The 24317-nt window shown below is 43.5% G+C and overlaps 1 protein-coding gene across 1 annotated transcript; it reads right to left on the reverse strand.

The window, feature by feature from the left end:
• Positions 1-16038: 16038 nt before the first annotated feature.
• On the reverse strand, positions 16039-24317 carry scn4bb (sodium channel, voltage-gated, type IV, beta b; the record flags this gene model as incomplete). Its single annotated transcript, XM_080529110.1, has 5 exons — positions 16039-16144; positions 16328-16457; positions 18720-18942; positions 19424-19587; positions 24242-24317. 5 exons carry the CDS (start codon positions 24315-24317, stop codon positions 16039-16041), a joined length of 699 nt encoding a protein of 232 aa, XP_080385236.1.

A 24317-nucleotide genomic window follows, 5' to 3' on the forward strand; every position in this document is an offset into this window, starting at 1 on the left:
GTTCTGATAGCCGTGGGAAGTTCATTCCACCAGCGGGGAGCCAGTGTTGTGAAGAGACGTGATCGGGCACCGCGACTGCCGTGTTAGCATAGAGGTGGTGGGGCCAGTCGGCCAGCACAGGTGGAGGAGCAGAGTGAACAGGCTGAAATTGGGGGGTGATCATTGCCTGCAGGTAGGCAGGGGCTGTCCCTTTTGCTGCCTGGTAGGCAAGCAACAGGGTCTTGAATCTGATGCAAGCAGCTATCGGGAGCCAGTGCAGGGTGCGAAGGTGAGGAGTGACATGAGAAAACTTGGGGAGGTTGAACACTAGATGCGCAGCGCTTCTCTGGTGAGGAATGGTCGTATCATTCTCAATGTTATAAAGGAAGAATCTGCAGGAGCGTGCTGTTGCTGCAATGTTCTCCGCACAGGATAGGCGGTTGTCCAGGATTACTCCAAGGTTCTTGGCTGTCAGGGAGGGGGTTACAGTAGAGTTCTACACTGTGATGGAGAAGTATTGGAGAGGGCAGGCTTTCCCAGGGATGAAGAGTAGCTCTGTTGTTACGGTTGAGCTTGAGATGGTGGGCTGACATCCATGTAAAGATGTCAGCGAGACATGCAGAGACACGTGTTGCCACATGTAGGTCAGAGGGGGGGAAGGACAGGAAGAGTTGAGTGTCATCTGCGTAGCTGTGGAACCCATGTAAGGAGATTACCGAGCCAAGAGACTTGGTATAGAGGGAGAACAGTAGGGGCCCTAGGACAGAGCCCTGGGGTACCCCAGTGGTTTCAGTGTGGTGCTGAGTCTGTAGCCTAGCGATAACAGCATGCATAGTCTCACTACCTGCCTCCGCATAGGCGGATGGGGGATTATATGCAACCACAACAATAACATGAGAGAACTAATGTATTACGGGCTATAAGTATAAGTCCTACGGCCAAAATATTGATGTCCAGGCTACAGATGTTCTCCTTCACATGCACATGGCCAGGATTACACCACCTGTTGTTGAGAAATACAGAGACTGCTCCGCCTCACTTTTTGCCACATTGATGGTGAATTCTGTCGGCACGCACTGTCTGGAAGCCTTCGATGGTGGTGTTTGTGTTGAAATTATAGATAATGAATAGGTATTGTTCAATGAATAGGTATTGCTCAAACTTGTTTTCACTCTTGCTTTCTCTTTCATCTCACTCACACAAACACAGGCGTGAGAGGGAGCTGAGCCGCTGGTGGGTGGTGCTGGGGAAGACCCACATGGGTCATCAGTAATAACTAACGACTATGACATGGCCATGCTGCGCCTCACAACACTGGTCACTACTGGAGGTGCGATTCTCAGCTGTAATTCATTGGGTTTTATTTTCAGATTGGGTTGAGCATTTAAAAAGTACTCTGGATTACTTTAGAAGACAACCTTCATGACTAAGTTTGATGGAAGGGAAACTGCACTGCATTACAATACTGCCCTCCAGTGTCCATAAAGAGGAACTCGTGCTGTGCCTATGCTAGACCGTTCCTCAGTCCAGCGCGCTTCATCATCCCCCTTCTAAAACTGCCATCCCCCTTTTCATCCCTTATGTCATTTTATCAATGAACATGGTATTACTGTTATTTCAACATTTAAGCCTCTTTCACACATAGTTCCCTATAATTTCCATGGAATCCCAAGCTGTGCCGACCAGGCGTCTTCGCCGTTCACTCATGAGCCAAATGCCGGTAGATTCGCGTCTTGCTCCCTTTAACCTCTTCTTATCCACGGACCCAGATGGGCATCCGAAGTGATATAAAGAGTTTACCTCGATCATATCTCTTCATCGATATCACATTTTTTTCACAATTTTGCATTCTATACGATGCCACAATTTTTCCCCCGAGACGGTAAACACGGCCTAAGTCACATCCAGTTTTCTCCAACTGGAGAATGTGTCATGTCCGGTTTCAACGTCGAATTTCCATACCATTGGTCGGCCAACCCCAAAGAAATCCCCCCCCCCCAAAAAGAAATCTGATACATGAGAAAGGTCAAAGGTCAAAGATGGTGCCAAAATATCTCCAAATGGCCTAAACATACAGGTGTCCGCCTAAACATACCTGTACTAAAACAGGTAATTTAATTAATAATTTTGCCATTTAGCAGACGCTTTTATCCAAAGCGATTTACAGGGACATTCCCCCTGGAGTAAGCTAAGTGCCTTACCCAAGGGCACACTAGTAGTGGTGTGGCTTCAGGCTGGATTTGAACTGACAACCTTCCGATCACAAGTCCAACTCACTATCCACTAGACCACGACTACCCCTATAGATGATTCACTTACTTTAGACAAATGTACTCGCATTGGATAAAAGTGTCTGCTAAATGTCAAAAATGTGAATGTACATACTCTAGTCATATTGTTGGTCTTTAATTTATCTTATACAACAGTTAGTTCCGACCAAGTAATTTGATTGGACAAGAGGCATTCCATGAGTTACGATATACAGTATAACAGCACTGGGACTTTTAACTATATGTATCACTCCGCCGCACAGGTGTTCTACTAAATTACCGTTAATTAGACTACATTAACGGTCATATAGCCTACAACAGAAACAGAGGATGGATATATTTCCAAATATAACATTTGACTTTAATTATGAATCAGAAGGAGAGGACGAAGGTACTTCAGTGCAAACCCCCAGGTGTGCTGATATGACACCGGCCGACCTGGACAAATTGGAGAAGAGTAAAAATGAAATTAACACCGTAAGGCAAACGACATGGGCCTTGAACTGCCTCCAGACTTGGCTAAGCCTTAAACATATAGACATCAATATTCAAGGCAGAGCTAAATACAGTCCTGAGGCAGTTTTTTTTGCCACATAATTACAGAGGACCACATAATCAAACTCAAAGTTTAGTAAGTGAAAACAGGAGTCCGATGTCAGATTTCTTCCGATTTCTTAAATTCCAAACCAATGTCTTTGACAGGACGAAAGAAATTAGTCTCAATAAAGGACCTCAACACAATCAATCAATGTACAGTACCAGTGCCTCTATAGCTACACATTGACCTGTAATGGTCCTTCAAATAGTTAAACCTCTCACTGCCTTATGTGTCCACACATGCTACAATTAAGCAGCTATCTGTTAGCTTAGTAGACAACACGTTCGGGAAAAGCTGTCTTGCAGGGACATTGATAAGGCACTTTTTTGAGACAATTGAGCCTTATTTTAGGATATAATAAATATATTTTTAGATATGACACTGACGAAATTGTTCATGGGGAGACCTGCATAGCATGTGAAAGTATCTTATATGGCATAGTCTATACACTCTTCATTTGATAATAACCAATTAACTGTAAACATCGATGCCAGTTGTATGGTTATAGTGCGTAGGCCATCAGTGGAGTGGGAGGGGCGTGGTCGCGATTGTCCATTATTATGTCATAGATGTTGTGTGACGCAATGTTGAGCCTGAAGCAAACTGCAACTGGGAAAAAAAATCAGTCGGTGATTGATTTGCAAACACATCGGTCGTATTAAAAAGTATCTTCTGTCTGTACATGCTGCGGAGACGAAAGCTCAAAGTAAGTTTGGAACGGTTTCTCTGTCTTATTTGAGTCCTTCTTCTGCCACTAGAGGGCGGCATTGTTGTTTTCTCTTAGTTTCCTAGGCTAGGCCATCTAGTGGTGTTTTCTTTAATGCTGCTTCTTGAAAACTATCGTTTTTTTACAGTGTCAATGTTCTTGCCACATCGTTAGATATCTTTAGTTTCTAACCCTTTGAGCGACACTACCTGGAAGTTCAATTATTATCTATTATTGTTATAATGTTTATCTTTAAGTTATACAGTTTGGTGGCATGTACGATAGCACATTGTAACGATAGCACATTGTAATGATAGCATTCAGTCTATTCTTATTTATACAGGATGCACTGATTAGCATGAATGCGATGTTCTAATCTATGTAATACCTATCTGATTAGTTAATATTAGGTCTTACATTTAATTATTTTGGAAAATAAATTATAGTTTTGACCATAACTTCCTACAAAAAAGCGAATTAGTTTGTGTTTATTAGTTAGTTTGTGTTCATTTCAGTTTCACACTTCTTTACATGAAATCCTGTTCATTTACAACAATCGTCTGTTCCTTGGAGGATGTGATGCAAGGGAGAGTTTAGCTGACTGTGAAAATCAGATCATAATTTTTTTCATTTTTTCATTTTGGCGTGTTCTTTTTTTCCTTTGTTATTATGGGACAAGTTAAAACTTTGAGTTATACGAATGTCAGGGATAAAATGCAATACAACTGGGTAAATTGGTAGCTCATAATCTCCTCTCTATCCTAACAACCCTGATTGGTTGTTGGTTTATTCTACATCAGGCTGGGACCCTCACAGCTCCCCAGACGCCCGAGCTTGCCTGTCCCCAGAAGCCTGGACAGTGGCTTACAGCTCAGGCGGTCCCACTGCACCCCAAGAACGATAACCCCCCGAAGGTAGGATTTGTCTTAGAGAAAACTGGATTGGTAGGCTAGAAAATTAGACATACCATGTTTGTAAGGTATTGAATTTTCCCCATCCATTCTGATCGGTTCTGTGGCTATAGACAACGTTATGATTTGGTGTCAGCCATTGACTTGTTATAGAATTGATTGACTTCCATAGACCTCTCAAGTCCAGCCCACTTTCATGTGATGATCATGTGTTGTCTCAGGGCCGGGTTCCGACGCCTCCGTGTGGCCTCCCACCTCTGCGTGGCCTCCATGTCTGCCGCAAGGCAAGGCCCAAGGCAGCCAGAGGTAGTCGGACCAGGCACATTAGTGGACCAAGCACAGTAGTAAGTAAACCCCCAACCCTCCCCTATACACACACACACACACACACACACTCCTCCCACCCCCACTCTGCCATCGCCTGTTTTGTTGAGTAACACCATTGTTTCTCAGTAAGTGTATTTAACGACTCTGTAGTATTGTGTGGTTAGTGTATTCAGTAAAAGTGACTCTCCATCCCAGGACATTGCTTTATTGAAGGAGCCCTGGTCCTCTTCTGACGGTGGTTACCGTGAGTATGATTAGCCAAGATACCCAGTGTGACTTTCATTGATAGAATTCTCCCTATCTATCCCCTGGAAGAATCCACCAATCACAACTTGACTTTCCTCTCCCTGTAGGACGACTAGGAGTTCTGCCACCTATCAAAACACGGATTTCAGCCCCCAGAAAGGAGACTACATGTGGGTGTTTTGGTGACCCTAGTCGTACGCCAGATATGAGGCCATAGCGTTGTTGTTGCCATGGTTACATGCTTACAGGGTGGTGTGATATCTGATTGTGTATCTCTCTTTCAGCACCACTAGTCCAGCGGCTGACACCGGAGGGTGGGAAGAGTTCCGCTCCATCTCCGGTTCACCGCCTTACCCCAGAGGTGCTCAGAGATGCCACCTCTCTGGAGGCCAAGCCTGGTCCATTATCAGCGGTGGGCGTAAGGGAGGTGTTAACAATGGAGGAGCCCCTGATGTCTCACACGTGAGTCCTACTGTGAACCTCCTTATGTCCAGTAGGACAAAAACACAGTATCCTTGTACACACCAGTATTACTTGTCAATAATGTTCACCAGTGAAATATTGTGTTCATTTGTTTTCCAGTCAGCAGAGTCTAATCAGGCAGCTCCTGAAACAGACGGTAATTCAGTGATTCAACTTCTTCAAAATATCAAATTCTTGCAAAACTAGCCTTGCTTTCTACAGTATCATGAACCCAATTAGAAATGTTGTCACTTATACAGTACCTGTCTCTCTCTCTGAGAAGGTGACCATAGATGACCTGCAGGGGTGGGAACTGGGGGTCATCACCTCGGTGGTCGTTGCCTGCGTTGACGTTGTCCTCCCCGCCATGGTCCTCTACACCATGTTCGAACAGGACCGCGACGACGGACAACATGGCCGACCACTGTTTGTTCCCTCTGAGTCAAGTCACTCAGGCTTGAGAATGATTCTGAGCAGGATAGTGGATTACACCAGTGCTATCGAGGAGCAGCAGGAGGAGGAGACTCAGCCTCCCATCTCTTACCACATGTCGGCTGCTATACTGAGGAACCTGTACACTGATGTGGATGAGGAGGACGTGATCCCCAAGGTCTACCAGCTGCTCATGGACAGAATTGGCTTGGTGTTCTCTGCTAGACAGGGGAAGTCCAAGCCCATCGACTACATGGGAAAACTGTACCAGAGCTTGAATGAGCTGCTGTATAATTTCGCACAACAATTAGTCACTTATCTCACTTATAAAGAAATGGCCGTGCCCAACATCATCAGCCAGCACAAGAGGGCGGTGCTAGACGCCACTTGTGAGGCTTTGACCACCAGGGTGGGAGACCTTCTCCACGAGACTTGCAAGAACCCTGACATGCCCTGGGCTATTTTAATGAAAGGTACCACTACCTTCATGAGCTTATTACACAGTAACATATGTAACACTATGTATCAGTCTCCCTCAGACCTGAAATATGTTCCAGGTCAGAGAAAAATATATATCCTTCAGTTTACTGTTTTCACTTGATGAATTACATTAATTAATTACAATGTTACTGCATATGCATAAGGTCATCTTCATGTAAAAGTGTCAGTACCTAATTTTAGGGCATGCAATTATTAGTTTATATGTTTATATTAAGTCTGAGTGCTTGTCCCAAAGAGAATTCATGTTGTTGGCCAAATGTCATGTCAACTTTGTTTTGTTTAGGATCGCGTTCAATGGCGGTCAAAGGTAGAGAAGAGGAGGACACCCTGTCTTTGATCAACACTTCCACCATGAGTGACGTGTGCCAGGACAAAGATAGTGAAGAGGAGGACACCCTGTCTTTGATCAACACTTCCACCATGAGTGACGTGTGCCAGGACAAAGATAGTGAAGAGGAGGACACCCTGTCTTTGATCAACACTTCCACCTTGAGTGACGTGTGCCAGGACAAAGATAGTGAAGAGGAGGACACCCTGTCTTTGTTCAACACTTCCACCATGAGTGACGTGTGCCAGGACAAAGATAGTAAAGAGGAGGACACCCTGTCTTTGTTCAACACTTCCACCATGACAGAAGTCTACCAGGACAAAGATAGTGAAGAGGAGGACACCCTGTCTTTGTTCAACACTTCCACCATGACAGAAGTCTACCAGGAAAAAGATAGTGAAGAGGAGGACACCCTGTCTTTGATCAACACTTCCACCATGACAGAAGTCTGCCAGGAGAAATATAGTGAAGAGGAGGACACCCTGTCTTTGTTCAACACTTCCACCATGAGTGACGTGTGCCAGGACAAAGATAGTGAAGAGGAGGACACCCTGTCTTTGATCAACACTTCCACCATGACAGAAGTCTGCCAGGAGAAATATAGTGAAGAGGAGGACACCCTGTCTTTGATCAACACTTCCCCCATGACAGAAGTCTACCAGGAGAAAGATAGTGAAGAGAAGGACACCCTGTCTTTGATCAACACTTCCACCATGAGTGACGTGTGCCAGGACAAAGATAGTGAAAAGGAGGACACCCTGTCTTTGACCAACTACTCTTCCACCATCTGCCAGGACAAAGACAGTGAAGAGGAGGACACCCTGTGTTTGACCAGGTCTTCCTCCATGAGTGACGTCTGCCAGGACAAATATTATGGTGACGAGGAGGACAGCGGTGAGGAAGCCTATGACGACGACAGTGACATGAATGAAGAGTATGCTTGGAGTGACCGCCAAGAGTGTGCTTGGAATGACATCGCCGTCGGTATGGAGGACTTTAGCTTTGACACAGGGTCCTCTGAGACGTCCCAGAGGAGCCTGAGTCTGACCTCCAGCCTGGAGGGTGAATGTCACCTCAGAGGGAGCTCTGTAAAACTGGCGTGCCAGTTGGTAGGTGGTACTACCTCCTCACAGGTAAGAAGAGAATAGATAGATATGGATGATTATAATAATAATAGTAATAATAATACATTAGACTTTTCTAGACACTCAAAGACGTTTTACAAACTGAAAAGATCGAGTAGTAATAATAAAAAGAAGCAAAAAATAAATAAAAGAAAGTATAGGGGCCTAATTAAGGTAGTGCTGGGGACCCATGGGAAGGGGAGGGGGGAGGGTTAACTGGTGAAGGCGAGCTTGACGAGGTGGGTTTTGAGGGCCTGTTTAAATGTTGGGAGGGTGTTGGCCTGTCGGATGTGGCTGGGGAGGGCGTTCCAGAGGGACAAGGCTGCGGCTGACAAGGCCCGATCACCCCAGGTCCGCAGTTTGGTCCTGGTGGTCTTGAGGGTGGTTTGGTCGCCAGACCTGAGACAACGGGAGGGGGTGTGGAGGGGGACGAGGTCGGCAAGGTAGGAGGGGACCAGATTGTTGATCTGGCTTTGTAAGTGTATGGCAGTCTAACTTTATAGAATGCAATACACGTAACTATATATATATTGCTACATATTATATATTTTAGTCAATATAACATACATATTGATGCATACATTGATAATAATAGAATAGAATAGCTAGCTTGCTAGTTCTTTGACACTATTTACTTAAAAAACGCAGACATTTTTACCTGCTTGTCAGATGTTTGGTGTCTACGTCCGTAATAATTCCTCTTTCTTGGGGAGGCGGGGGGTTCCGTTGGGGGGGCAATGTGTTCACAGTTGCCCCCCCAACGGAATGTGTACACAGTTGAATACTTTACTGTGTACACATTGTGGAAATGTGTCTGGCCTCATTATGGCACAGCATGTGATTGTGATGCACTGCCTGTCTGCCTCATATCTGTATCTCTCTGAATATAATCCTGCAGTGCCCACAGAAGAATGGGATGGACAACTCTGTGAAAGAGGAGAAAGGAAAGGGAGAAAGAAATCCAGAAAAGAGAACAAAGAAAAACAAGGTAAAGTGCATACTTTTTATTTTTTATAATAATAATAAAAGGAGGATGAAGTCACATCTGGGTTAAAGCACTTGATCGGGGGAGCTTGTCTTACAGCAGAATATACAGTACTGTATGTAGCCTACTGTAGGCTGTAGGACAAATATCACCCCCCCGCACCAACCTACGGACCTTTGGGGACAGAGCCTTCAGCGTGGCTGCACCTACCCTCTGGAACTCTCTCCCCATAGTGATCCGCAACGCCCCCACCCTGGACTCCTTCTTCAAATCAGCACTTAAAACCCATCTGTTCACCAAGGCCTCACTGTTCCTGTTTTGTTTTGTTTGTTTCTGTTTTGACCATTTCCTCTAGAATTGTAAAGCGTCCTTGGGTTTTATGAAAGGCACTATACAAATCCAAGTTATTATTATTATTATTGTTATCATCACCTTTCTTTGTTTTATTCACAGAAACCACACAACAATATTCCAGTCCCCCCTGGCCCTGATGGTAAGATACCCGTTTACAGTATCAGTAGAAATGTCAATCCCTATGATCTTTCCTGCCACTTTCTCCATATCACACACAATGCTAGCATTATGGGATGGAGAAGCGGATACGTGACGTCACATCCTGTTGTCTGTAATCTCTGCAGACACGGAGGCTGCTGATACAGCCAACAGCACCAAGGAGAAGCCCAAGAGAGCCCTCCTGAAGCGCGTCGCCTTGGCCTTCTCCAGGTTCTTCTGCCTCCCTTACAACACTGATGCCATGGACTGATGACCTTACTACAGGGTATCCGCGGTGTCTTGAAAAGTATTCAAAGTTGATAAATCAGTTTTGGGAAAATCAAGACCCAAAACCTCATAGGAGCCAACGGACCCCCATGGGGATCCGAAGTGATATAAAGAGTTTACCTCGATCAATTCTCTTCATCGATATCACATTTTTTTCACAACTTTGCATGCTATACGATGCCACAATTTTTTTCCCGAGACGGTTAGGTCACATCCAGTTTTCTCCAACTGGAGAATGTGTCATGTCCGGTTTCAACGCCAAATTTCCATACCATTGGTCGGCCAACCCCAAAAAAAAATCTGATACATGAGAAAGGTCAAAGGTCAAAGATGGTGCCAAAATATCTCCAAATGGCCTAAACATATAGGTGTCCGCCTAAACATACCTGTACTAAAACAGGTACAAAGTTGCATTTGCTCACATTACTAGCATCAACTTTGGCACAAGTACTAATAAGACCCTGGAGTACTGATTCCTAGATGATTTGGGCTTGGTTATCAGGTTTCCAAGGTGATATTCACTGTAAAAGCTGTCGTTTTTTTAGGCGGAGACTGAATTTGAGATGTTTTATAATGTTCTAGCTCTATTTGCTTTGACACAGTAACATAGATTTTGATTCTGACACTTCTACAGCCACCCCACAGGTGTTAGCTTTCATTTGATAACAAGATCATTATGAAGGCCCTTGTGATTGTGGAGATATTCTATATTCACTGTGGGCATGTCATTTCGAGCAGAAAACCAGAAAAATTAGGTGGATAAAAACACGTCGGCGTTTCCCTGGTTGCGCGATCTACTAGAACTACTAGATCTACTAGAACTGAAAGCGGCAAGTAACAGGCACGTAACATCTATATGCTGTATAAATAAATATATTTGACTATCAGCAAGACACCGGAGCACTTGTATCTATAACAAACGCAGAGATTAAATGAGCCCCGCCGTCAGTCCAATGGGAGCGTCCAATGGGAACGTTATATATCTAACGTTACATGTTTTAAGGCTGATCTGTGCATGATAGTGCTGCATTTTGACATCATTCTTATCGCATTTCCCCCCGTTGCGCCATATACCGGCACTTATTAAAGTGAAGTGCTCTTATGACACTTAACTCCTCCTACTGTCGCCGCTCGTTCCTGGTCTGTTGTGTATAATGGAGAACGTATCCTACCCGTACCATACCGAACTTTTCAAATGCGTGCCGTGCTGAGCCGTACCGGTCTGGTCAGTGGAAAAGCGCCATATCATATGATGTTTAGTTTTTTTGTTTAGTTTTTTCACACAAAAACTAAACATCATATGGAGCTTTTCCATGTTGTTTGTGAATTCCATGTCATCTAAATGCTGTACATTAACAATTCCCCTATGGATATACAATAGCCCTACTCTACAGGAATGTGGTTTATCGGACTTCACTCCAGTCCTCCTGTAGAATGTCAGATGATTTCCTTTTGTCACAAACCACTTTATTACCAGTGGAGGCTGGTGAAGGTAGACATCGGAGGATGGGCTCAATGTAATGAATGGAATGAGGAAGGTTATGAAACTCTGTTTCATACCATTCCAATTCCAATGAGCTCTTCCTCTGATGTCTACACCCACCAGCCTCCACTGTGAGCTTCAATGAGCTTCTTGTAAACAATTATTCTTAAATGTGCCTCTCTTCTATTGTTCTGCCTTGTTTTATCAATGTTATTAAAGTTGCAAATGTTATGCACTAAACATTTACATTTTTGGCATTTAGCAGACGCCTTATTCCAAAGCGACTTACAATTAATACATTTGACTAAGCAAGTGAATCATCAATCCACCAGTCGTAGCAGGAAGAGTAATCTAGCTCAGGCCCGGGGCCATTGGCAGTCTCCGTAACCAACACTGTACCAAGAATTACTGCTGATAGAGTGAAGGTTTCATTCCTAAATGTTGAAAACCAATACAAAACAACAACACACAGGGTTTTATTCAAAAGTTTATTAGATTTTTTGTGGATTTTTATAATAAACAAAAATAGAGCTGGGGGTTATTCCATCAACATCGCTAGAGGAAAATCCAGGCTTATTTTGATACGTTTCGTGAGACTTGTCAAAAAATAAACCTGGATTTTCCTTTAGTGACGTTGATGGAATACTTCCCTGATATGCATGATGGTGAGGTTCCATTGGGGACAACATTTGAAAGGGAGCAGAAGTATGGCTGTACATTCATGTGAGGAGAGCATTGTGGGACCAAGGGGCCAGTCAGTAGGGCTTGAGTAGGGGGCTCCAGTCCAGTCTGAGCTCTCCTCAATGGAAATGATCATTGTACATCCTAGGTGTTGCTAACATACCGGTTATATTGTTTAGTGAAATCTGTCTTAACTCTTGTTCTTACAATAGCTGGTTATCTGGGCTTGATATTCTTTTAAAAGTTATTTGTTTCTAATTCAACTGGACAAGGAACGTGGTTTAAGCTTGGCCAGGGCGCGGATGATGTGAAGCATCCTTTTTTGCTTGTATTACATAATCTGTGGTTTCGCTGTGGGGACCTTTGACCCCTTGGTCTCCACTGGCTGATTGGTTTTCCTGCATATAGTAGGAGTCCCCATAAACACACAAACACACAGTATTGCATGGTTGATTAACACGTGAGAGATGCTTTATCCAGCGTTATTGTACACCAGATTTGCACACATTCTGTTGTCAAAAGTGCAATAGCTGACAGTGGGACATCTGGAGACTGATCACCAACTTCAGACACTCCACAATTGCAAAGTGCTTATTGAATTCCTCATCTACAATGGTTGGTGTGTCTTGTGATTGCTCCACACACTCAGTTATTTCAGGCCAGTAGTGATGAAGGTAAAGGTTTAGGAGGTCAATTGAATCTTACTAAGACATACAGAAGTACATTCAGTAGAGTGGAAGGGCGTTTCAACAAGGAAGAGGATTCTCATTCCCTTATTGGGATTTGAACTTGCCCACCTGAATGGCACATAACATACAGTATTGCATATCTCCATAGGCTAGATTCAGGTAAAGCATCTTTCCTAAGGGTACAACTGACTTGTCACCCTAGACTCCATCTAAATACAAGATGAGAAGCCATAGATGGAGACAAGGGGAGGCTGGTGGAGGTAGAAATCAGAGGAAGGCGCTCATTGTAATACATGGAATGGAATAGGGAATGTATTTGATACAATCCTCATTCCAATCAATGCATTCGAATGAGTCTGTCCTCCACCAGCCTCCTCTGATCAAATAAAGACAAAACAAGAAACAGAATATCACACATTCAAGAGACCATTACAATAGACATGAATACAATACAGGCTTCATAACATTCAAGTTTTCAACATTTGTGTGACATAAAACCACAAAACAGAGGCTAGCTCCACAGAGTGAGAGGTCTACATCAGTGCATTAACGGGCAGGGAGACACTAGACCCATGTCCCCATTCAACCCTGCATCAGCTCATTGCAAATCTTATTTCCCATAACCCACTTTGATTACTGTTGCTCTGGTCATTCTTATTGCTTACATTATCATCACAGTAAAAAGGAACTCTGAAATGGCTCCAACAACAACAACTTCAAGGTGCTGTGTTGACCAGTGATCACATTGATGTTGTAGTATGTGAGTGCAGCATTGTGAGCAGAGCTCACGAAGAAGCCCTCTGCCTGTCAGAATTAAAAGCAGACCTTCCATTCAGTAGTAATGTTTGCATAGTATCTCTTGTCAAAGTCACGTCCAACCATGAGGTAATGCAATCAACTTTACTCTCATGTTAGATTGACCAACGTTATTGAGACGTGATCAGAACATTCAATATGTTTTGCACTCAAGATGTCAGCAAAGTAAAATGTAATGTTTATTCTCAGTTTGAGTGTTGTGGACGTTTTCATTCGACGCTGGAAAACATTTGATAAAAATGGATGATAAAAATAAATAATGCAAAATACAAGTCCAGTGTTCATCTTCAACATGCCAGAAACCCTAAATAAACCTTAACAACTGAATGAAATATGTGACAGGTGAAAAAGTCCTCAAGTAGGGCAAGGTCATTTTTCAGTTCTTTCCAGATTATTAAATGTGTAGATTGTAAACTTTCAAATGATACACTCAAGTGGGCTCTTCAACACTTAAAAACAAAAAAACTAAACAGAAAACAAATCTTAAAAAGAAAGAAAAAAAGAAGCATTTTGGTCATTTGCGCGACTTGAGAATTGCCGACATGCGGACCTTTTCACCACACCGTGTCACATATGTTAGGGAAGACATTCTGATATGTGCTCTATGGTTTTAACAAATCTCTCATGCATTTACACACATGAACTGTAACACACCCACAGCCTTTGATTCATTAACTACAACTGCTCCCCAGATACAATCTCAGTAGCTTAGATACACAGCCAAAGAAATACATATTTATGTTCAAGTGGCCTAAAGACCCTCCCACTACACTGCTACAAGCCAGTGCATTCATAAGAGGGGCTACAGGAACATAATAAGAGCAATACTGGGGCTTGTCCATGATATCCTTGTGTACATTGTGTCATCACAGTACCACCTGAAATCCACCCATTCTCACATATCTCCAATCCCAGTGAAGAGGAGTTACACAATTGATTGAGGGAGTTACCGTATATCTGTTATGTTACAATAGCCAGTGATGACTAATGAGCCAATGTGACAAGGAGTTAATGTCTTGAACATTGTTTTGCTCTCAAATCCATCACACAATCTGGAGGTATTTTAGAAACAAAACATTCTAAACATGTTGGGCCTCGACGGAAGGACAAATTGAAATAAAAACCCAACTGAAGTTCGTATTGAAAAGAATGCCCAGAGAAGAATCAGGCTGTTAGTTTACTGAACATACAACAATTGTATGATTGCTGCCAAACTTGCATTTAACTAGTGATAGATGTACATACAATAATACAGACTCAGATGAAAAGACTACATTCCCCAGGGTTGTCCCTGTGTGGCACTATGATGTGGTCTGAGATGGGATGATACCTGTCTATATTCCTTCTATAGTACCATCCAGGAGAGATGGGTTCCAGGCCACTACTCTACCAGCTACAACACTTCCATATATCCATGTACTGTATGGTCCAATATGGGACAAATGTAGTTGAGGGATATCTGTGTTTTTGGACATGATGGATTTGATTTGAATGAACCATGAATGAGCCATGATTACAACACCATCATACATTCTGCTGCACTGCAGCTTTTGACTATTTATTGCAACGTGTAAAACCTGTGTTAGAATGTGTGTACTGTATATATCCTCATGAATGAATCGTGTGTTCTGTACAGAGGAAAGAGGAGAGCTATTTGTTAGTGACATGCTGTAGGACATTGTGAGGGTATTTGTGTGATTACAAGTCAGCGTCCAGGCCAAAGACCCACTTCACCTTATTGTGTGCATAGCCGTGCCAACCAAGGGTTATGTTGGCACACTGACTGGCATTGAGGTTGGCATGATATGAGGAGATTCAGGAACCAGCCTCAAAGCGGCTACTGACTGCATGGGATTCCCAACATGTTTTACAAGAGAGTACATTTCTATTGTCAAGCATTGGGTCTAAAATCTGGCCTGTTGTTTCACATGCTTACAAATGCATTGGTTATTTGTGTTAAAGCAGCATCTTCAGAAGTTCATTCATTTTTCTAGGGAGGTTGGTTTCAAGGGATTGTCTATCATTTCATACATCTGCTTGTTGTATTATTTGTTTTTGCATTTTGCTGCGTTTTGTAAATTGTTTTGCTGTAATTACTCTTCCCTACCAGCAGGGGAAGATAGAAGCGCTAGCAGGCACCTGTGTTTTATTCCAAGCAAAAAAAAAGATCAAGAGCTGAACTGGATCCTTACACAATCCTTACCACACCAACACCCCGATAGAAACATTTGAAATATGACAAATATGACATATATTTATAATAATAAACAGAATAAGTCGTATTAGACTAAATAGGACGGAATCGAATCAGTTAGGGAATCACTTTGAAACAAGAATGAACCAAAAATAAAAACCCATTAGGGTAAAATGCTATTGGAGATTGATTCAAATTGAAAATAATATTTATTAATGTTTAATAATGTTTGAGTTCTGTTGACAGCTTTAGTGAGGGCCAGAATGGGGATTTAGAGTTAGGAGGTGTAGGATCCAGCACAGTTTAAACGTCTGACAATACATTATCCCCTCTCTCAAGCATATTTTAACAAAAAGTAATTTTTCTCTATCATCGTATGAAAAACAGTCCAAAGTTTTCTATAATATACCAACATGAACATAATGAAGTCGCATGTGTGCATACACATGTGCATATATAAATAAATGCTTTGGTATATATATATATATGCATATTTATATATGGATATACATACATGCACATACTCTCATTTCTTCTTTGGTGTTGGTTTCGATGGTTTCGAGTCAGCTTTGGATCCTGAGAGGCCATTATCTGTGTTGTCGATCCCTGAGGAACTTACAAGGCACTCCTTACTGTGAAGGAGAGCATAAAGGAGAGAAGAAGGTCACAACCGCACAGAACATAAAGAATAGACAGAGCTCCCTATTGAAGAGACCATTTTGTATTGGGTATTTCTGGTGGCAGTTGACCCTCCCACCCTCCCTCCCTCCCTCCCTCCCTCCCTCCATCCCTCCATGCTTCCCAACATGACTCACTTTTTCTCTTCCATCCTGGCAAGGACGTAGAGAGTGAAGTTCTTCAGCAGCATGAAGCCCATTAACAAGCCGATAGCCCCGCCCACTGCAGAAGCGATGACTTTGGCGAGTGTGTTGTCAACCACCCTCACTACAGGGAGAAAAGGAGGGAGGAGGAGGAGGAGGAGGAGGAGAGAGGGTGAACATAACAACACAGTTTAACAGGGTGTAATGGCTAAAAATGCTCTAACGTGTCTTCCTGTTATTCCTGTGTATAATCAGTATATCCTAAGTTGATTTTTTCCTGTACTAACGTCATAGACTAAGAGGTTAACAGTATGTTATCTGATCTAACTGCTCTAGAGTTCTACATGAATGCAAGTTTGGATATTGTGTTCTGATTAACTATTACCTTACTTCTCAGTACAGAATGTGCTAAATCTGTCACTTGACAAGATAGGGTGCCCATCTGCTAGTACTGAGAAAGATAAGGTACACACCAGCTCATTGTCTGTAAATCACGCCACCCTCGGAGGGGGGCCGGCTGACCTTGTGCGCCCAGTCCAAGTATAAGATGTTCGTGAGAGAGAATTCAGGGCTTCTTGCCAGGACAGCTCTCATGACACTTCTGTTGTGTACTGTTGTTTAAGAAGTCAATACTTTGCGAACTATTTTGATTAAACCTTATTAACGAGTAAATACTGTGTACCATCTTGTTGGTTTCCTGTCTCACCTGAGGACCGTATGGTTACATTTCCATTACACAGGGAGTCAGAGGTTTGTCTACGACAGGCATGTCCAGATGTTGACCGTATGATATCTACAGACTACAGGTGATCATGTATCAGTGGTCATATGATATCTACAGACTACAGGTGATGTATCAGTGGTCATATGATATCTACAGACCAGGGTTTCCGTTAACCGGTAATTACCGGTCTTTGTCCGGTAACATTTGTTGAAGTCCGACAAACTGAAAACTCGTCGGACAAAATGTCCGGTGAAAATAATCACCACCATTCTCAGCTGAGCACCAAACACACACACACCCACGCACACACACTGCCCGAGAGAGAAGGACCCGCCCCCTCCAGCCAGCCTATAGGCTAACCAAAGGGGGCGGGTCCTTCTCTCTCGGGCAGTGCCGCGCGTGCACGAGTGTGTGTGTCCGGTGCCCAGCTGAAAATGGTGGCCCGAAGCGGAAAGCCTTATCTTTATCGCACAATAACAAGGATAACAAACGAAACGGACAACATTTACACTAAGACAGTGTGCGAATTAAATCACGGTGTGCGGGGGAGCCCAGGGATTCAAGCAACAAAAAGAAAATCTCCTGACGGAAAAAAAAGTTCTGGCCAAATCGGGGCCGGTGGCTTTCCGCGCGCGTGCGATGTTCCGTTCTACGTTCTAATGCTTTGACTTTTCTTTCGAAAAATGTGAATACATTTCCGCGTTGTCGAAAATCAATGACACATCGCTAGTCAACTAACACGGTTTGTTTTATGAGCCTGCTAACAATGTAAAGTAGTGTTGTAAGATGGAGACAAACTTCAGCTATATGATCTAACAGCCGGTCTTCAGGACGACATACAGACCCGTATGAGCTTACAGGGCTATCCCCTAAGTATGATTTGACAGGCAGCTAAACGAAAATGCCTTCCCAACCAGCGAGACCTGGGGGGTGTTCCATCAACGTCGCCAAAGGAAAACCTAGGCCCACTTCGCCAAGTCCCGCGAGACTCTTAAAAAGATCCAGGCATATCTTGATAGATCTCGCGAGACTTGTCAAAACAAGCCCAGACTTTCCTCCAGCGACGTCGATGGAACACCCCCCTGGTTATAGAAATGACGTTGTTTTATTGATAAAATTTAAAAAAAAGGGTAAAACTGGAAAGAGAAAATTGAAAACTCACATTAATCCCAAACAATTTAACAAACTTCAGTTAACGTAATGTGGAGTCCGTTCATTGATCGATGCTGTCTGTTCAGTTCCCAGTGAGGCGCCCGTTCAGCGCTGGACATAATGGCATAGCGCGCATGCGAATCATGTTATATTATTATATAGCTCGCATCTAATCGTATCGGATGAGAAATAGACATTAAATGGCATATATAGGTCGCTACACAACAGTAATCACCGCGACAAACAGCTATATTAGATTTGGAGAAAAAAAAATATGATTTTGAAAAAAAAAAATTTTATTATATTTTAATATGATGACCGGAATAATTCACGTTTGTCCGGTAAATCGAAATCTTCCCGGACACGATGTCCGGCGGCAAATTTTTCTAACGGAAACCCTGCTACAGACTACAGGTGATCATGTATCAGTGGTCATATGATATCTACAGACTACAGGTGATCATGTATCAGTGGATGCTGGTGGAGGTAGGAATCAGAAGAGCGACTCACACTCGTCCACCACGGTGAGAGTGAAGATGGCACTGCCGTTTCTGCCTTTCTCTTTGGGGTTGCGTCCGAAGCAGGTGTACTGGCCCTCGTCCTCAAAGGTGATGTTCCACAGCAGAATAGAGACGTTGTTTTTAACACCCTTGCCAATAAATTCCACCCGGTCGTGTGTAATAGCCACATGAGCCGGCTCCATCCCATCGTAGGCAATATTCGATTCTAATATCTGAGAAGGCCAGACAGGCAGCCGTTACAATCATGCAAGACTAAATGGTAAATGGTAAACTGACTTATATAGCGCCTTTATCCAAAGCGCTTTACAACGGCCTCTCATTCACCCATTCACACACACATTCACACACCAATGATGGCGAGCTACCATGCAAGGCACCAGCCCGCTCACTGGGGGCAATTTGGGGTTCAGTGTCTTGCCCAAGGACACTTCGACATGTGGCCAGCCGGGGCTCGAACCGCCGATCTGCCGACCTTGCGATCATTAGACGGCGGCTCTACCTCCTGCGCCACAGCCGGCCACAGACTAAAAACAACATCCGACATAGTACGTAAACACTAACTCTTTGTACAATGGTCTCTTGACACACTTGAGAATATGACATACCAACAGTGACTTTGAGTGTTAGTGCTGACCATATCTTTTTTGACATATGAACCAGAGGCTACTGTTATTGCAGTGGGCCATGCCTGACCTTCTCCATGGTGCCATTGTTATTGAACTGCCAGTTGAAGTAGAGGTTCTTGATGCCGATGCAGCTGATGTACGTGCAGGGCAACAGGACGGTGCTGCCATTCACTGCCTCCAGGAACGGGATCTTCCCCACGAACATCTCCAGGCCCTGAGCAGGCCACACACCTGAGAGAGAGAGACAGGGAGAGAGGGGGTAAAGAGGAGGTGTGGAGAGGTGGAGAGAGAAAAAAAAGAAAAAGAGATAGAAATATAATGTGCGCCATACTCTTGAGAATAGCCCCTTTCGAGGGACATCAACATACAGTACATACACTCCACACACACGAACAATGTCATTTATGGTGCTTTTCCACTACAGGGCCAGTCCGGGTCAGCCCGGTTTATTATCCTTTTTCCATTGCCAACCAAGCTGGCCCGAAGCGAGCCGAACCGGGCCGAAAGGTACTTTTCAAAGCTACCCTTCAAGAGCAGGAACTACAGGGCCGAAAGGTACTTTTTTGCCAGGCTGCGTGTGACGTGTGACGCTGCACACCGTTGATTGGTCAATGGAAATCGTCATCCCATGTTCATAGATTTCATCACTAACCGCCATTTTTAAATACCACAACAGATTTCGCTCTAGGAAAATGTCACTTACTGTTTCTGTAATAACGTATTAATAAAGATTTGAAAAAATATGATAACCATCGTATTATCTTAGTTTAATGTCATTTCAATACATCATAGAACTTTTATTTACAACAAGCATAACAAAAAATCGCTATTATGGCGATGTCCTGTAGAACTGAAAGCGGCAGTTAACAGGCAGGTAACATCCATATGCTGTATATATAAATAATGTCGGTGTCGACCGTGATAGCAGTGTCGTATCGACACCATTCAAATGGTTTCAGATTCCCTGTCCTCTCCCCTATCCGGACACATTTGAATTGTTATCCTAACCCACGGTAAACCACAGTTATTAACCCGCAAAGGGTGCCTCCGGGCACCGTGTTTGTCCGTGAATAACACCGTACCATACACAGCAGTTAGTACGTACCATACACAGCAGTTCCATGTGCTGCCATTATTTCAGTGGATGCTGCATATTGACATTGTCTCATAAAAACATCATTTCCTCACTACTTAACAAGAGCATGACAAGTCAGTTCTATTTTAAGTGTGTTCTATTTTACAACAATATCAAATGGCACTGCACTCAGTGGAGGAGGAGAGAGGACAAGAGTGCGCAGGAATGCATATGTCCTTGGTAATCCCAGAGTAGCTCTTCCATTGACACATAGGCATCCAAAATGATTGAATGATGTCTAATGTAACCACCCTACCCTTCTGTTCTTCCACCAACTCCCCGACAAAACAAGTAGCATTTGAGACAAGTTTGAGTCGCTTTGGATAAAGGCGTCTGCTAAATGCCTCCAATTATATATATTTTTAATGTAAATATCTCTGAATAGGGCCAATGCTACTGTATATGTGTGGACCTTTGACCTTAAAGACTGACCCTCAAACACTCCCTATAGTCCTATAGTATACTAAGAGAAGAAATAGGGAACATCATACTGTATTCCACATGAGCAACTTTCTCTCTCTCTCTCTCTCTCTCTCTCTCTCTCTCTCTCTCTCTCAAATACACAGACCACACACACTTAAGTCTGCAGTAATCTTATGGCACAGTCCCACAGTCTTGACGCAGTGAGAGGGAGGGAGAAAGGGAGAAAAGGATGAAGAGAACAGAGGAGAAAGGGAGGAATAACATGGAGAGGGAGAGAGAGAGAAAGTGAGTATCCAGTGTCAGCAAGTGGGCAATGACAATAAACAAAACAATTTAGAGAAAGAGAGTGTATGTGTGTGTGTGTGTGTGTGTGTGTGTGTGTGTGTGTGTGTGTGTGTGTGTGTGCGTGTGTGTGTGTGTGTGTGTGTGTGTGTGTGTGTGTGTGTGTGTGCGTGTGTGTGTGTGTGTGTGTGTGTGTGTGTGTGTGTGTGCGCACGTGTGTGTGTGTGCTGTATAGTACAGATACATCTAATCAGACAGTATGCGTGTGCCGTGTACCCATGTTTGGGATGTTATGAGGCATTTAACTAAATTCAGGCTCATTAAACGCAGTAATTAGCAAATGAGTTCAGGTCCATCTGCCTCTTTAAGGGAGTCCAAATAACACCCTGTGTCTAATTCAGGTCTGGCCACCTCTTTAACACAATCCAGATAACGCACACACTAACAATTCTCAAAGTGGTCCTAACGATGATGGATGTTTAGGCTGCTCTAACTATACCGATGCTCAAACACCTTCTCCCTCTGCCCTTTGCTTTTCTCTAAACCCAAACAATAGTTTTACCTGGCTGTCCGCTTGTGGCCTATTTTCCTCTAGTCACTCTGCAGCCCCTTTCCTCTGATCATCACACCACTCTCTGTGTTTACATAACTCCTCAGCTGTATGACACATCATCAATAACAGAGTCAAGGTCAACTTAGGACCAAAGCTGTTTGGAACAAGGGGAGGGAGAACATGTCTATAAATGCATAATGCCTTCAGATATGTAAGTCTCTCTCTCTCTCTCTCTCTCTCTCTCTCTCTCTCTCTCTCTCTCTCTCTCTCTCTCTCTCTCTCTCTCTCTCAATGCAGCACAGTGATGCTGCAGAAACTCACACAGGGCACCTCTCTTTTCCTCTCTCTCTCTCTCTCTCTCTCTCTCTCTCTCTCTCTCTCTCTCTCTCTTTTGTCCTTCATTCTCAATTTCTCTTCTCGCTTCTCTTTCTCTTTCGGAACCCCACTCCTTTTTTCTTGCTTGTTTTCTTTCCATATGAGGTTCAATTGTGCTTGTCCCTCCCTTGGTTAGTAGATGTCAGGTTTTGAGGACGTTGTAGTATATTTTTACTATGAATTGTATAATAATGGGCCTGTATTCTTGCTTTTGGCTCTGTAAGATTCTACTGAAAATGGGGGTTTTATGACAGCTTGCAAACACACACACACACACACACACACACTGACCATATTAGGATAAAGAACGGGGGAAAGGCTCATTATTGGCTAAAGAGGCTAGGAACAAGCTGTAGAATCTTCTTGACCATACCTCTGTTTTTGGTTGGGCCAGGGGTGAAGGTATTTGCATATGAAAGGGTATAAATCCCCTGGGCAAGAACTGTTCTGTCTCTTGACTTCCTGCGACCCCCGCCCAGATGACCTGATCTCCAGACCAGACGACCATAGACGACGCTGTGTAACTGCCTTGTTTGAATAAATAGTTTTAAACTGCTCAAGAACTATTCTTCATTTTTAGCAGCCAACAGATAACTTAATAGACGACAAACAACGTCAAAGGATAAGATAATAAATCACAAATACAGTGAGACAGAAATGATCCATGTGCATACAATATGCCCTCCTACCCTCTAAACCTGACTGTTAAGGTGTTCCTGGAGTGAATGATGTCATCCACAGGGTTACTTTCCCAAACTTCAGTTTTGTTAGAGCTCTTCCTTGTGCTGTGATTCTAACTAGAACAGGGATGCTCTACTTTCTAACCTACATGTGTCAGTTGTTCAAGAACACAACAAGCATGAAACTCCCTGGCCTACCTGGACAACAAACGCACGCACGCACGCACGCACGCACGGACACACGCACGCACGCACGCACGCACGCACACACATAACTGCATTCAAACAATCCGAGATTTAAAACCTTGAATATGCAGTTCACCACGGGAAGACATGTCCTTAACCTTGCCCTACGGTGTAGATTCCTAATAGTTGAATTGTAGCCATTAAAGGGCACATGTTGAGAGAGCGGGTGGTGTGAGGTGGGGTGGAACGGGGGTGGTGTGGAGGTTAGCGAAAGCAGACTCATCACGCTGTTGGCAGAGACCGTGAGAGACTGAACTCGAGCCTGGCTGACAGCTCCTGGTGTGTACAGCTGTCAGGATGACCAGTGCAGGATTACCCTGATGATTCACCTAGCAGATGCTGCCATCCCCTCTCCTCAGATCCATTCCCCACGGTACTTCCTCTAAGCACAGACAGCAATATCAACTTGGCTCACATTCCCCCTCCAACAACCTGACTCAGCAGTTGATCGTAAGTCAAGTTAAAAAAGCTACTGTATATAGAAAAAAGACTGTATGTTTGACTCCATGTTTCAAAGTAAAACAGTCTCCTCTTCTCTTCATGTGTTTACAATAAAACATCAACAAAAACAACAACAAAAAAACGAATGGGTGTAATTGACTGAGTTATTAATCGTTATCAGGGGAGGCTGGTGGAGGCAGAAATCGGAGGACGGGCTCATTGTAACGCATGGTATGGAATCCGATTTGTGGATGGAGGACTATCAGCTGACACACCTCTGCATTATACGCCATCTGGTTTTGGCTAATCTCTGATTCAGGCTGAAAATGCCACAGTTTCACCACAGAAAAATCAGAAAAACAAAGAAAACTAAATAAAAATAACTTTCTCTTTCTTCTTATGTAATGTCAATCAAACATTGAGTTATCAAATGTATCAAGCAGAACTGGGGGCTATAACAAAATATATACCAGGTTTGCACCTATCGATGGAAACTGGTACTGGCCCTTTATCTGCTGCATATCCACTTAATGTTAAGAACAGAGGGATGTTTTAAGTTAAGTAGCACTAGGTTTCTAGCTTTCAGAATCAAAAACACATTGCCCAGAGAGAAGATGAGAAGAAAAACAGAAGTTATCAGAGAGAGAGAGAAGGGGGGGGGGGGGATGAGAAGAGAGGTACAGATAGAGATGACTAGGATTAGAGAGAGGAGCGAAGGAGAGCGACATGATTAAGAAAGGGAAGTCTTACTAAGTAGCAGCACAGTGATGATCAGGCTGGTGGTGGCTGTGTGTGTGGAGAACACACACCTCCTCTGGACCTCCAT

Source organism: Nansenia antarctica (genome assembly GCF_963989245.1).
Source record: "Nansenia antarctica genome assembly, chromosome: 4".
NCBI classification, from domain to species: domain Eukaryota; kingdom Metazoa; phylum Chordata; class Actinopteri; order Argentiniformes; family Microstomatidae; genus Nansenia; species Nansenia antarctica.